At 37.1% G+C, this 16080-nt stretch overlaps 1 protein-coding gene across 4 annotated transcripts in view; it reads right to left on the reverse strand.

Annotated features, from left to right (window-relative positions):
* The window catches only part of PDGFD (platelet derived growth factor D), a 237040-nt gene that overhangs the window by 28617 nt on the left and 192343 nt on the right, over nt 1-16080 (reverse strand). For all 4 annotated transcript variants that reach the window (XM_060103889.1, XM_060103887.1, XM_060103888.1 and 1 more), the window contains one exon: nt 2596-2658. In XM_060103889.1, coding sequence (XP_059959872.1) covers nt 2596-2658 — 63 coding nt within the window. The remainder of the gene's footprint in view (nt 1-2595; nt 2659-16080) is intronic.

The following is a 16080-nucleotide window of genomic DNA, read 5'->3' on the forward strand; positions in this document are numbered from 1 at the left end:
CTCTTAGGGCAACAGTCTGTCTTTAGCAAAACTAAGAGGTTTTATAAAAGCATAACCTACAACTGGTGTAACTTAGGAGACTTCAAACATGCCCTGTAGGGAAAGGGAGTAGGTGGCAAATGGGGTTTGGGGAGTAGCGTGTGAGACATGAGATTGACTGCTGAAGGTATCAAGCCAGCTCCTTAATCTAGGAGTGTGTTTGTGTGTGTGTGTATGTGTGTGTGTGTGTGTCTCATAGAAGCTGAACCCTAATTGAAGCACATCACTTCTGATTTTCAGATCCCTCTTGACATCCTATGCTAAAGGCGGCTAAATTTATGATTCAGTAACAAAATTCCAGATTCCCATTCAACTTTGTATTGTCTGGATCTACAGTCTACCTGGCTCATACACAACAGATGATTTACAATTAGCTTTGTATCATGTGGGTCTAAGAACCAGAAAGTCAAAATGAGCTGGCCAAAGTTAGGTGCATGGCAGCATATGAAAGCTTTGAAATTAAAATTCTTCCCTCTTTTTTGAAACAAAAGCAGGAATGTCAATCAAGCCATTCAGACACAAGCATAACCTACTTAAATGGCTCTGAGGAACCCCTGGCAAGGAGTTTCCTGGGGTTGGTCCTATCAGTACCTAAGGTGTAGTGTGTATTCAGATATCTCTCCAAGAGAAAGCTGTGGAGGGGATCTTAGTCCCTGAGGAGGAGGAAGGAGTCTAGTCTCTTCTAACATTAGTCTGAGGAGCAAATCCAAACCATAGGTAAAATGTAAAAGTGTCCTTGTGGGTGAGTTTTACTGCTCTTTTCAAGTTTTCACTTGAAACACTAATGATATTTAAGAAAATATTTATGAGTGACTAGGTGATCTAATCAACCCATGAGAATATTTTTGTTTCTGAGGCAATTATATTAGAACTATTTTTGAGAGAAATACTAGTTGGGTGTGCCTCTTTCAATTGCACTGTAAATTTGATCTCATTCAGCTTTTGTTATATGTTTGTAAAATCAATTTTAAAGCTAAGTGAATTACTTTTAAAGGAATGATAAAAATCTGTAAAAATGTTCTGAAAACTGTAAACCGGTTTCAACAAAAAGAAAGAGTGGTTTATACAGAAGTAAATGGTAGGTCCAAGGGCTCTTGCTCCTACTCTAGAAGGTTCTTGAAAATCAGAATGCTAAGAAAAGAAGCTAGGTCTCCCTGGTCTTCCTAGAGAACTCAGCAGAACCTGGACTTGGAACTCAACCCAGAAGAGTTTCCAATGGATTTGGACCTAGTGCTGAGCTTCCACAGATGCAACAAATGGACAGGACAATCCTTCTCTTTAAGAGGACCTGGATTATCCTGAATCAGTGAAGGGTCCTTTAAACTTGATTTCTGCCCTTTGGGCAGGAACGATTAGATAATCCTGAGCTATCATGGATAACATACTTGAGAAGCCAGAGGATCTCCTGACAGAATAGACCGCTATGTCCTGAATGGCAAAAGCTGCCACTGGTATGTACCTTGAATTGTCAGTCTTGGGCTGCTAACTGCCCACACCTCTTGCCTAGCCTCCCAGCTCCTCAGTATTACCTGCCTTATTTTAATTTTCACCTTCCTGACAATGATTGCCTATACTCAGCTAGGTTCAGAGCATGCATTCTTGACCATCAGAAACGAACAAAACACTCTTAATATCACAATTAGAGACCTCACTGATCTCAATCAGATCATGTTCTAGTTCAGCAGCCACACCAGGTGAATTAAATAGTCACAGAATCCATAGCTGAAGAAATCCTGGCATCTGAGAGAAGTTTTTAAAAATCCCTCTAAGTACAAAAGATAGAACATCACTTCTGGAAAAAAAAAAAAAAAAAAACTCTGACTCAGCCACAGTAACCCACTTTAGAACCATGGACAAGCTTTCTCCATGCTCTTAATCTTTTAATGAACAACTGCATTTATTATCTTGCAGTTTATTGCTACATAAGTGCTACTCATAAGATTGGTGAAAACAAAGTCTGCTCTTTCTGTACAAAGTAGATAAGTATACAGAATACTGGGAAATGACTAAATTTGGAGGAAAAAAATGGAGCATGAACCATTTTATAGTTTCAGGGTGAGTTATGTTTTATTTCCAAGCCAAATAGAACACAAGCCTGGCTTGCACTTAAGTTATGTTACCATAAACATGGATTTTTCACATCTGAAAAGATCCTTGAAAATGCAAGGTTAACAGCGTCCCCTGGAATATTCAAAAAACTATTTCAAAATTCCCCACCTGAGCTTGGGCCCTGAACTGTTTCACACCTTTGATATGTCTGGCCAGTCCTTTAGTTGCAACGTTCTGCTTTGAAATTGATAAATATTTAAGTCATTGTCTATCCCCTGTTCTTACTAGGGGTACTGACATTTCCTGGAAACCTTTCTGAAAGAGGAGAAAAAAGGGCATCTGACATAGCCCACTATAACCTAAAAGAAATGGAAGAACACATCATGTTTGATATCTGGCTTTGGGTCCAGCCATAGATACTTCATGAAGCTGAAGTCATCCCAGGGTTGACCTTAGCTACTACTCCATCAGTTGTCTTTGCAGGCAACAGAAAAATAAATTACTTACTGAGATTGAGCTTGTGACTGACTCCCAATTGGTCTCTGAGGCTGCTGCAGGTTGGAAATCTTCCTAGAAGGCAAAGAAACATCCATGCAAGTCAGGCAAACCTCTGTTCAATTCATTACATGCACAGTTTCATCTCAGCCATCTGAATCTTCTTCCAACTAAGTGACAACAGGAATACAGGCTACATTACTGCTGAACAGGTCACCATCTGTCTTAAGCACCTCTCCTCAAGAACCCTTGTCACTCAAGACATGGACAACTGCATTCACATTTACTTATAAACACTGGCAAAATGAAAAATGTGGGGACAGGAGTTCAAATTTTAACTCAGCCATCTACTGACTGTGTGACCTCAGGAAATCTACTCTCCTCTCTTCCTCTTCTGTAAAGGGCTGGTATGGGATGCTTAAATTACAGGGCTGTTTTGAGAATTAAATGCATTGGTTATGTAATTATAATTAGCACTTAAAGTGCTTAATAAAGAGTAATGATAATTATTGTCAGTATTAATGGTTATTTGGTTTGAACTACGCTCTGCATCACTTTCAATCTGTGATCTTTTCAAAGATAAATTAACTGACAAAGTGCTATTCCTGACTCTATCAAGAAATGTCAGGAAGACTGGCAGGGGGAAGAAAATGGCCATGGGAGGGACAAAGTACTACCCACTCAAGAAAAGAAAGTAGAGAGCAGACCTGAGAAAGTTAGTTATCTCAGAAGTCTTAAAGGATTTGTGACCTCAGAGAAAGAAACTTCTCTTATAAGGCAGACTTCTTTCTGATTTGTCTGTAAGTTTCATGTTAATTACCCTAGTAGCAGTAAGTTTTAAAAACATAATGGGGGGGGCTTCCCTGGTGGCGCAGTGGTTGGGAGTCTGCCTGCTATTGCAGGGAACACTGGTTCGAGCCCTGGTCTGGGAGGATCCCGCGTGCTGCGGAGCGACTGGGCCCGTGAGCCACGACTACTGAGCCTGCGCGTCTGGAGCCTGTGCTCCACGGAGGGGGAGGCTGCAATAGTGAGAGGCCCGCGCACCGCAATGAAGAGTGGCCCCCGCTTGCCACAACTAGAGAGAGCCCTCGCACAGAAACGAAGACGCAACACAGCAAAAATAAATAAATTAATTGAAAAAAAAACCCATAATGGGAAGGAAAGCTGATCCTGTCATTTTTCCAAGTCACAGATGGTTTCTTGACCCTGCTGAAATAAATCACCTTGGTTAATTTCTTCCAGCCTGATCAGGAGTAGGAGGTATTTTAAGATGATGCTGATAAAAAATTCAGCCACTCAAATCTGACAGCTTATACACCCAAATATACTGAATGAGAGCTAAGTATCAGGTCTAAATTTCATTAGCATTTTGAGAAGCCGGAAATGTATTTATTAAGTGCTCATGATGAAACTGGTTTATATATAGATGTCTACGTTGAAGAAATTTTAGTTGTTTACCAGAGGGAACCAAGGCAAACATGGTCTTCAAGGAATGAACATCTATTAAAAACTGTCTGGACAAGACTATTCTAATCTCAACCTCAGGGAAGAGAGGAAAGAAAGAGAAAATGTGGTCTCTGCACCCTGCAAGACAGAATACATATGAAAAGGGCACTGAATTCTCACAGAAGAATGTGTGCAAACAAATGGAGGTTGGCATTTATATGAGTCTTCATAAACTGGTAAACAGGTGAAAAAAACAAGAAAGCCAATGGCTTCCCCCTGTCTTGAAGAGACTATTGGTGGGAGGACATATTCCAGATAAGAAACTGGGACATGAGTAATTCTCAGATCAGAGAATTTTCATTTTTACTCATTCATTATATATTTGTTAATCATCTACTGTGATACATTCTAAGCTGAGGGTGGAATCACAAGGAAATAAGAAACTATACTTGCCCTCATGGAGTTTAAAATGTAGACACATAAACAGGTGAACAAACTCATGCAGATGCTGATACTAATCAGGATACCACAGGCAGTAAAAAATTCTACATGCAGAGGAAGTGGGCTTTAGAAAAATTTTGCATAACGAGGTGACTTGAGCTGAGTCTTGTAGACTCATAAGTAGATAAGTAAGTAGATGGTTATTTGCAAGAAAGGTGGAGTAGAAGGCTCAGTCAGAGAGAGATCTAGACACTGTGAGGAAAGCATACAGAAAAAGTAGCAAGTTGATGGGGAAAGTTAATGAGTCATGTTGGACATAAAGTGTTTGAGGTGCTTATACAATGTCCAGGTAGAGATGTTCAGGAATCCATTTGTTACATGAGAATGGACCTCATGAGCGAGTCTTGAACTTGAGATATACATTTGGGAATCATCAGCATAAAAATGGCTCATGTATATAACATTGTGTAATTAATTAAAGCAAGTAATGGATTATATCAACAACATATGAAAATCGGAAGAGAGACAATCTTAAAATCTTGGAAGTGAAAAGAATTTTTAGGATTATCTAGTCCAATCTCTTCATTTTGATTATTAGAAAACCAATTCTCAGAGAGATGAATGGTGTGCTCTGTATCACGTAGCCTTCTTCTGGGAATGCTTGGACCAGCAAAACCCATTCCTCAGTACAAATTGTGTGGTGATCTTTCACATCATTACAGCTAGCTTGGATAATTGTATGCCTGAGGGAAAAACATGGAACAGAGTCCAAAAAAGGAGTCAATAGAAAAGCAGGAAAGGAATAAAGCAGAGTATTGGTAGAAGGTTCTATGTAAATTCTATAAGTATTATAAGATAGGGGTCCAATTTCATTCTTTTGCATATAAATATCTAGTTTTCCCAGCACCATTTATTGAAGACTATCTTCTTCACTATCTGGGCTACAGGATTCTAACCAGAAACTTTAACAGGCACAAATGATAAAGGATTTCATTAAATCCTAGATAAAATGTAAATGTATCTTCTCTAAGGAACATGAATATTAGACATGTAAAAGAAACCAACTATCTTTTACCTTATTTCAAAAGTTTGCCATTATTTATAAATGACATTTGAAATGAGCTTATAAAAGGGAATGATATCCCTTATAAAAATAAAACACAGAAACTCCAAACTTTAGCCCTGAATGGAGAATCTCTCCATGGGAAGGAACACAGCAATTTTACTTTCTAAATCTATCCTCACTATGATCATTCTCATCTCTTCCCCCATAACCTCCCAAATCCAAGATACCAGTAAGTCTGTCAACTGCCTGTTAACTTTCTCCATGCTTCTACCTTTCTCCGTAGAGTCCATATTCCACATGGCAGCTGGAATTATCTTTTTTCCCCAGATTTATTGAGAAATAATTGAAATAAAACACTGTGTAAGTTTAAAGTATATAATGTGATAATTTGATAATATGTATATATTGCTAAATGATTACCACAATAAGGTTAACATATCCATCAACCCACATAATTACAAGTGTGTGTGTGTGCGTGCATGCATGTGTGTGAAAGAGAGTGTGTGGTGAGAATATTTAAGATCTATTCTCTTAGCAACTTTCAAGTACACAATACAGCAGTCACCATGTATTAGATCCCTAGAACTTATTCATCTTATAACTAGAAGTCCGTACCAACATCTCACCATTTCCCCAACTCTTCTGCCCCTCAGCAACCACCATTCTACTCTGTTTCTATGTGAATTTCATTTGTTTTTTTAAAGATTCCACATATAAGTGAGATCATACAGTTTTTACCTTTTTTTACTTAGTTCACCCAGGATAATGTCCTCAAGGTCCATCCATGTTGTCACAAATGCAGGATTTCCTTTTTTATTGTGGTTAAAAATATATATATACATATAACATGTAAAATATATATAATATATACAACATACATATATGTAATTTGTATATATCATATTTTCTTTATCCATTCATCTATCAGTGGACACTTATGTTGTTTCCATGTCTTAGCTATTGTGAATAATGCAATGAATGTGGGGTTGCAGATCTCTCTTCAATATAGTGATCTCATTTCCTTCGGATATATATCCAGAAGTGGGATTGCTGGATCATATGGTAGTTCTATTTTTAATTTTTCAGGAACCTCCATACTGTTTTCTATAGTGGCTGCACCAATTTACATTCCCACCAAAAGTGCATTAGAGTTTCCTTTACTCCACATCCTCAACAGCAGTTGTTATCTCTTGTCTTTTTTATAATAGTCATCCTAACAGGTGGGAGGTAATATCTCATTGTGGTTTTGATTTGCATTTCCTTGATGACTAGTGATGGTAAGCATCTTTTCATGTACCTGTTGACCATTTATATGCCATTGGATAGAATGTTTATTCAGGTCCTCTGCCCATTTTTAAATCATATTATTTGGTTCTTTTTTTTTTTTTTTTTTTTTTTTGCTAGCGAGTTGTATGAGTTCTTTATATATTTTTGATATTAACTACTTATCAGATACGTAGTTTGCAAATATTTTCTCCCATTCTACAGGTTGCATTTTCATTCTGTTGATTGTTTCTTTTGTTGTGTAGAAGCTTTTTATTTTGATATAGTCCAACTGCTTATTTTTATATATATTGCCTTTGCTTTTGTTGTCATATCAAAAAAAATCATTGCTAAGACCAATGTCAAGGAGCTTTTCCCCTATGTTTTCTTCTAGGAGTTTTATGGTTTCAGATCTTACATTTAAGTCTTTAATCTATATTTAGTTAGTTTTTGTGAGTAGTGTAAGATCGGGGTCCAATTTCATTCTTTTGTATTTGCATATCTAGTTTTCCCAACACCACTTATTGAAGACTATCTTTCCTCTATTGAGTATTCTTGATTCCACTGTGAAAAACTGATTTATTTCTTGGCTCTTGATTCTATTTCATTGATATCTTTTTAAACTGTAAATCAAGTCACTTTTGTTTTCTGCTTAAAACACTCCAATAGCTTTCCATCGCACTCAGGATCTGGTTTTATAAGAGCTGACCACTGCTTGCCTCATCTTGTATCCTTCTCTGATTTGATGTTCTACAATTCTCACTAACTCCCCTCTCACTACACTGGTCTTCTTACAATCTTTCAGATAACACTCCAAGCTTCTTCTCCCTTTGGATCTAAATTTGTTGTTGGCTGGGATGCCCTTTCTCCAGGTCTTCAGTGACTCATCAGTTGGTTCGCTGTTCAAGTATCATATATTTAGAGAACGTCCTTTGAACGCTCTATTTAAAATACTCCCACTCTTTGTCACTCTATTCACGTAACCGGCTTAATCTTCTTTAAAGCATTTATGATGAACAGAAATGATTTTATATTTGTTTTATTGCTGATTATCTCTTTCACCAACTAGAAAGTATGCTCTTGAATGGCAGGGACCTTGTTTATTGTTCTCCATTCTATCCCAAGTTCCTAGCTAATTTTGGTACAGACTCCAATTTCTCTGGTCCCCAGTGTACTTTCAGGAAAGACATTCAGCTGCTACCCCCTAGTATAGGCAAGCAATACAGATGGTCCTCAACTTAAGATGGTTCGACTTTATGATGGTGCAAAAGTGATATGCATTCAGTAAAAACTGCACTCTAAATTTTGATCTTTTCCCCAACTAGCAATATGTGGTATGGGTATACTCTCTCCCAGTCATCCACGAGATCACGAGGGTAAACAACCAACACACTACAACCATTCTGTACCCATACAGTCATGCTGTTTTTCATTTTCAGTACAGTATTCAATAAATTTCATGAGATATTCAACACTTTATTATAAAATAGGCTTTGTGTTAGATGATTTTTGCCCAACAATAAGCTAATGTGTGTTCTGAGCATGTTTAAGGTAGGTTAAGCTAAGCTATAATGTTTGGTAGATGAGGTGTATTAAATGCATTTTCGACTTATGATATTTTCAACAGGTTTCAACCTTGTCATAAGTTGAGGAAGATCTGTAGTTTATAACCAGAGTCCTTTCTGAGCAGTTGGTGCCTATGTCATACTATTTGTTACATATTTTTAATATCATCCTGAGTAGATGGCTAGTTTTTCGAGCTGCAGTTTAATGAAAGACAAACTCCTTTTTCATGGGTGCTGAAAGGCACTGCCCTTAGCGTTACTTCAAGAAATGCTAAAGTGGAACAGTGAATAATCATTTAAAATGTATCAAAACAGTCCAGCTTACAAAAACATATTTCTGTTCTTTGTTACAGCAAACTCCAGTAAGTGCTTTAAAAGCCATGTCCCATTCTTCTGAGGAGAGAGAACTGTTTGCTAGGTCCAAGAAGTCAGGACACATTCAGCCCTTGATTTCCTTAGCTCTTGCTCCTGAAAGGCAGTATGTTCCATCCTAGAAGAAAGGAGCTGATATTTTGGCTATTTTGTTCCCTCAGTCCATGTGGGAATCTTAGCCCTTTGGTGCTGTGGGTACCTTACTGAGGTCATCTAGGGTCCAATGCCCTCACTTGAGAGACAAGCAAACCACTGGTCAAAGAGAAAATGACCCATCATCCCCAAACTAATTAATTATTACTGGAGTCAGCACTAGAAACCAATAAGCTATTGTGTATGTCTTAGTCACATGCTCTTTCCAATCCACCAAATAATGACATGTATCATTCTATAATTATAGGCATCTTAATCTGCACTGCCTTAATCTAATAAGAATTCATTTATAACACTATAAATTATAATAACTTACTCTCAGCTCATGTCCTCACATTAAAATAGTTCCTAACTATATGTTGGCAGTGAAACTCATTATTCAGCATTTTGAAATGAAACTCCTTCATTCTCTGCATTTTACTATTTGGAGTAGTATTGAAAACATAGATATGATTCTCAGATCTTCACTTTTTAAACAGCTTAGTATGCGTAGTTTGGTTTGTATAAGAAAAAGTGTTATAGACTAGAAAGTTGGGGAGGTATGTAAAAATAAAATCTTAAAAGTACTGCATAGAATGTAGATACATATTTATATAATTGTAGCATGGAAGAGATATTTCTAAGCATGAATGCTGAAGTTGGAAAACATAAAAATTGATACACCTCACATACATAAGTCATTGTATAAATCCAAAAAAAAAATACCAAAAACAGAACTGAAAGCATGACAAACTAGCAAACATACTGGTAACAGATACAACAGATAAAGAGTTACTATCCTTAAAGTAAAATAAACTCATAAATCAAAAGGTTAAAAAATACAATTTTGCTAGAAAAATGTACAGATTATCTGATTGCACCAGGACTGACACAGTGGGAAAGAAAAAAATTGACTGGGGGGGGGGGGTGGTATGCATGTCATCGTTTACCTAAAGCCTTATATGTTATATTATTAGATTGAATGGTATCACCCATGTAGTCCCTGGTGGAAAATAAAAGCCTTCTTATAGAAATGTTTCTCACCAATTGCTAAATAGAGAATTGTTCAAAGATAGAATAATAAAGAATTGTTCTAGAATGATCACATTTGGTTCCACCTAAACCATGGCTAATGCAGCAAACTTTGATGTTTTTAAAAATGGCCACAGAAAGATGCAGTTCTTTTTGAAGCAGTATAATTTTATTTTATTTCATTTTTTTGTTATTGTTGCCTTCTTTCCTTCTTTTTTATTTATTTATTTTTCTTTTCTATTATGTTTTATTACAGGATATTGAGTATAGTTCCCTGTGCTATACAAGAGGACCTTGTTATTTCTCAGAAATATGCAGTTTTTAAAAACAGCCACAGAAATATGAAGTCAGCTCAGGGTCAGACAGGCATTTATCTGGCTCTGTTTGTGGACAGTTTGCCCACAGGCTGAAAGCAAATACAGCTGGGGATGAAATAGCATTATAGGTAATGAATATTTTCAATAATAATCTCTTCTATTAAAGTCTACAATATGAATGGGAATTTCCGTTTTCAGAAAGGGTATCTCCAGATAACCCTTACTTGCCATCAGTCACCTTGAGCCCATCCCAGAGGGCAGGTGGTATATCACAAGCTAATAAGTGAATAACCTACTCATTCCTCTCCCAAGGCAAGCTTGCACACATATATTCATCTAGTGCCTGCACTGGATGTGCAAAAGAATCCTTCTCGTGTCCCTTTATAGTGGAGCTGGGGACACTTGTCTTTTGAATCTTGTTGCCAGGCCAGTATTCCAAACATTTGGGATGATTAGTTGTACCACCTGTTCCTGGATCTCACAGAGGACAGCTATTCATTTTTATCCTAGGTGATTATGCTGTATGTGAGTAGATGAGCCATGAACTGTTCATTGCTCAGAGGTTGTATTCTACCATCTCTTAAAACAAAACATATGCAGTTACTTGGGGTTTTTAAAAAGTATTCAATCAAAACAATCTTTAACTTACCAAGGATGACTTATTTTTGAAAAGTTTTAAAAGATTTCCCTAATTTTGAAAATCTTCTACTGTTTGCTGTTTTATATTCATTCTACAGAGGCAAAAATTAAAGAAGTATCTCTCCTTATTATATTTGTGCTTCTTGACTGAATTAACGCTTAAAGGTGTTTCTTTTGAAATGCAAAAGAAACACAGAGGGATTTGTCATGATTCATAAAACAATAACGAGCAAATACATTACAACATTTATTCCTTCAGTGAATTCTTCATTTCATGACACTCCGCTCAGTTCATGACCCACTGAGGGAAACTCAGATAATGCTAAACTTGGAGCCCTGTGCCCTAGGATCACTCTATGGGTGAGATCCTTTAAAACAAAGACTTCTGATACTCCAATACATGAATTTCTGGCATGCAGTCCAAGCAATATATGTGGAAATGATACATCAATGTCCTAGTGTTCATAGGAATAGAATAAAGCAGTATTGAAAACTCAGTTTCAATCAAACTCTGTGATCCAACCAAACTTTTACAAGTGTATTTCATTATATGTTCATCATCAAACCAGCTCTTTTACAAGTATTAAGGGAAAAGCCTTGGTTGGATGCCAGCTTTTATTGGCAACAACATGTAACACAAGGATATCAATAATTCAAGCATCAATAATTAACAAGAATCACCAAATGTAAAATAGCTAGCTAGTGGGAAGCAGCTTGGAGATCAGCTTGGTGCTTTGTGACCACCTAGAGGGGTGAGACGGAGGGTGGGAGGGAGGGAGACGAAAGAGGGAGGAGATATGGGGATATATGTATACACATAGCTAATTCACTTTGTTATACAGCAGAAACTAACACAACAATGTAAAGCAATTATACTCCAATAAAGATGTTAAAGTAATAATAATTAACAAGAATCAAAGAGCATCTTTCAAAGTTAGAGAATTTGCCTGTGAAATTTAATAACATATATACTTAGAGTTATAAGAAGCTGTGAGCATGAGTCATCTGTTATTGGAAATATAATTTATATAAAATAAATACACCTTTAGTAACAAATATCTCTCAGAGATAAGACATACTTGCAGATTTCCACTGATTTAAGAGTTAATTTTACCACTTTTTCATTTATCATTAGTAACAATGAAGTTTGTATAATGTTTTAATTTAAAACTTCCAGGATTCATCAACTAGTCATCTATGTATTCTTCTTTTTCAACATCTTTATTGGAGTATAATTGCTTTACAATGGTGTGTTAGTTTCTGCTTTATAACAAAGTGAATCAGTTATACATATACATCTGTTTCCATATCTCTTCCCTCTTGCGTCTCCCTCCCACCCTCCCTATCCCACCCCTCTAGGTGATCACAAAGCACCAAGCTGATCTCCCTGTGCTATGTGGCTGCATCCATGTATCCTTGATGCTAATGTCAAGATATTTTTAAAAGTTCACTTTTCTTCTTATAAGATAAAAAACTTTTTATAGTTTCTGATTTCTTCAGACGGAATTTAGTCTGGGAAGTTGCTCTCAATATGATAAGCAAAGATTAGAGCAAACACCAGTCCAACGGTAAATAAGAAAGTTTCTCTGACAAGCAGAGAAGAGGTCATGAGAGTCGTCTTGAGAACTAAAGAAGTTCTGGAGGTGTGTTTTCAAATAGAAAAAGGGTGAACAACCTGCAATTATTGTTTATGTACTATGACTTGAGGAAAACATAAGGATCTTGGAGAGGAGAAACAGATGATGAAGTAGGTGGTTAAAGCCTGTGTTTGCCAAACAAGGACGTCCTGGCAAAGGGCTGCACAGGAAATTGTAAATTGCAAGATACAACTTTGCTAATAGCTTTCACTGTGCTTGGTACACACAGATGATAAATGAACATTTAATTTACATCTAGAAAAATACTGCCATAGGTCTCTCTGCAATGTGTTGCTGAAAAGCTAGTACATATTTAAAATTTGTGAATAGCTCTTGTAAACACAATAAAGTTGTTTAATATTAAGAAAACCCTATGATTGTTTTGTAGCAACAGCTGCTTTTTATGGAGCCTAGATTATGTGACCAGCACTATAGGAAACCCTTTACATACATTATCCCACTCATCATTTCTGTAGCCTTAAGAGATGAGAAAGTAGGGAGACAAGGTACTTAAGGAACCTGTCCATGGAATCAAGCCTGGTTATTAAGAGGCTCCATGGATACCTGAACTTGAGGCTGATTCTTCATGCTCTTTCATCTCTGCTGATCTATTCCTCCTTTCATTTATAAAGAATCCTTTTATAAGATAAACAAATGCCCTTGATTTGTGCTAAGTACAGGTTTTCACACATTCCTTAAATGCATTTCAAAAGAACATTTGGTTTGGTTCACCAGTAGCCTGAAGATTATTAAAGATTGTGCTTTTGATAGTACTAAGCTAATCTTAAAGATTATTTTCACTACCAAGCGAAAATGGATGGCTGAGGAAATTACTTTGCTACCTCAGGAAAATTACAAGTTTGAAATGAAGAAGAGAAATACTGACGTGAATTATTCATATTTTCATTTCCTTGCACTTAGCACAATGCCTGGTACACAGTGAGCACACTTTGTTTTTTGTTTTGTTTTAGTTTTTGTTGAGGGAGGAAGTACTGTTTCAAACTCAAAATTTGAGAAACCATTTCACTTTGATTGGATGACTCTGTGTTGAAATTCACACTCCTAAGAACTACTAAACTTCTCAGTACTTTAATGGTGTTATATAAATGGATTTCCTCATCTTGGCCAAAAGCTAGTTACATTATTAAGACAAATATTAAGGAAAACGGGAATTACAAACACTATGAAGATTAAGGCCATATCACAAAAATCCTTTAGCTAAAAGCATTTCCTCTATGAACTCAAATTATTGCATTGCTAATTAAAACTCCTAATATTTTACTTTAAGGAGAAAATACCATTTAAAGTTCAATAGTCAACACAGCTTGTCATACTACCAGGAAAAAAGAGCACTGGTGAAACATTATTCAGCAAGTGACAGGTTTATAAAGGGGGACATCTTATAATAGAATCAGGGCAAGACATGCATAAAGCATTCAAAAAGCTGTTCATTCTTGGGCTTCCCTGGTGGCGCAGTGGTTGAGAGTCCGCCTGCCAATGCAGGGGGCACGGGGGTTCGTGCCCCGGTCCGGAAAGATCCCACGTGCCACAGAGCAGCTGGGCCCGTGAGCCATGGCCGCTGAGCCTGCGCGTCCGGAACCTGTGCTCCTCAACGGGAGAAGCCACGACAGTGAGAGACCCGTGTACCGCAAAAAAAAAAAAAAAAAAAAAAAAAAAGCTGTTCATTCTTTTTAAAAATATAAATATTGCCTAGGGAGGTGACTTTGTGTTCTTGGTGACACATTTTTTCCTGTACATATTAATCCTTATCCTTACACTCGACCAGTATGCTTTCATTGGTGCTGCATAATTATCATTTGGCACTATAGGCTACACTGAATGTGAAATACTTAATAGACATGTTTATATCATAGAACTATGTAAATGAAATAACAGTTAATTCAAAGGGCAACCTTTTTCTTGACCTCACTGTAAGGGGATTTCCACGCTCATTTATGTGGTTAAACTGGAGAATTGGTTACTGTAAAGTTTGAAACAAAAGTGTAGTACCCATCCCCCTGCAAATTACACTTCACAAAGGTGAGATTAGCACATTCTTGACCTTGCAGTTCCTCTTTCCACTCCCCACTCAACTAACAACTAATCAAAGCAGTTTGCAGGTTTCGGATCTCTAAAGCAGGCTTGCTGTCTGCGTTAGGAGCTGACCACCAAACACACAGGTCGTGAGCTTCATCCTGTTAAGGCTGGTAAAGCTTCACCCAGAGAAAAACTCAACACTCTGGCCAGACTCTGGTTAAAGCCACTGAAGGAGGCCTCCTAGGAACAGATGTGCAACTCAGTCCGTATAACTTCATCATCACTCCTGAATAAACAGCTCAAAGTCTTCTCCTACTGGTTGAGAAAATCATTTTGAATAGGACAAAAGGTGTTTAGATGAGAGATCCTGCAATCTGAATCCTATCAGTTTGTATTCATGGGTTTTTACAATTCCTTTCTACCTTTGGTTATCATCAGTTAACTTCTGCTTGTCATTACATTAGCAGTATTCATCAGCAGTTTCAGTGAGTGAAAACACTAGGCTTTGCACAGCAAAATTTTAATCCCAGATTGGCTCTCCTTTGCTTCCTGCTATACTTTTTTTGTATTATCACATGCTATGTACTTTAAGAATTCACTGCTGCATTCATCTAATCCAAATATAATTACAAAGGTATTTTTGCTGCCAAAGAAAAAAATACAATGCATTCCAAAGTCAAAGGGAAAATACTCTAGGGCTTGGGTAAACTATTGCTTCTTCTCTACTGGATTGGGAAAAGTCAGAGCTGACTAAATTGTTGCCCAGGTTCAAGGATTAGCTAAGATATTCCCTGCATATGGGTTTTTTAGGAATACTTCATGTCTCACACTTAAACCTTGTACCTATTTCTTATTCTCAGCAGCACAATTTTAGAGCTGGAAGGGATCTTACAGATCACTAGGTTCAAAGTTCTATTCTCTATCTAAGATTTTTGAATGGCCAGAGTATATAATTCACTGTGCTGGTCACTGGGTAAAGCATAGATGCATAAGATGTAAAACTGCCCTTGAGGAATTTACCATCTAGATTAATTCTAATTCCCCACTCTTGTCATTCCCTTTCACATCAGCAACTTTTAGTTCCATAATGGCTTATCATTATGTGAAATTATCTTGTTCATTTATTTTTGTACTTGTTTCCAACCTTGTGTGTCCCCATTAGAATATAAGTCCTGGGGGGTGGGGGGTGGGATGTTTTCTAACGTTCTCACTGCTCAACCTCCAGCATTTACAACGGGGTGTGTTAACTAGCATGCTTTCAATAAATACTGGTTAAATGAAAGAATAAATAGACATTGGATTACTGTGAGGATCAAGCGAGATGATTCATGTAAAGCCCTAGCACACTGGCTGCTACACAGTTGAGTGTTAGTTAATAAATATCTGTGGAATGAATAAATGAATAACACAAGATCTCTAGAAACAAATGTCTCAAAGAAGTGGCCTGGAGTTGACCCCTAGATGATAATAAGGGCTTCTGATAGTAAGGGGAGTAGGGAGGTGGAAAAAAGGGCATGATCAAAGACATAGAGTGGCATGATCTTGGACCT

The sequence above is a fragment of the Mesoplodon densirostris genome, chromosome 7, assembly GCF_025265405.1.
Source record: "Mesoplodon densirostris isolate mMesDen1 chromosome 7, mMesDen1 primary haplotype, whole genome shotgun sequence".
NCBI lineage: Eukaryota > Metazoa > Chordata > Mammalia > Artiodactyla > Ziphiidae > Mesoplodon > Mesoplodon densirostris.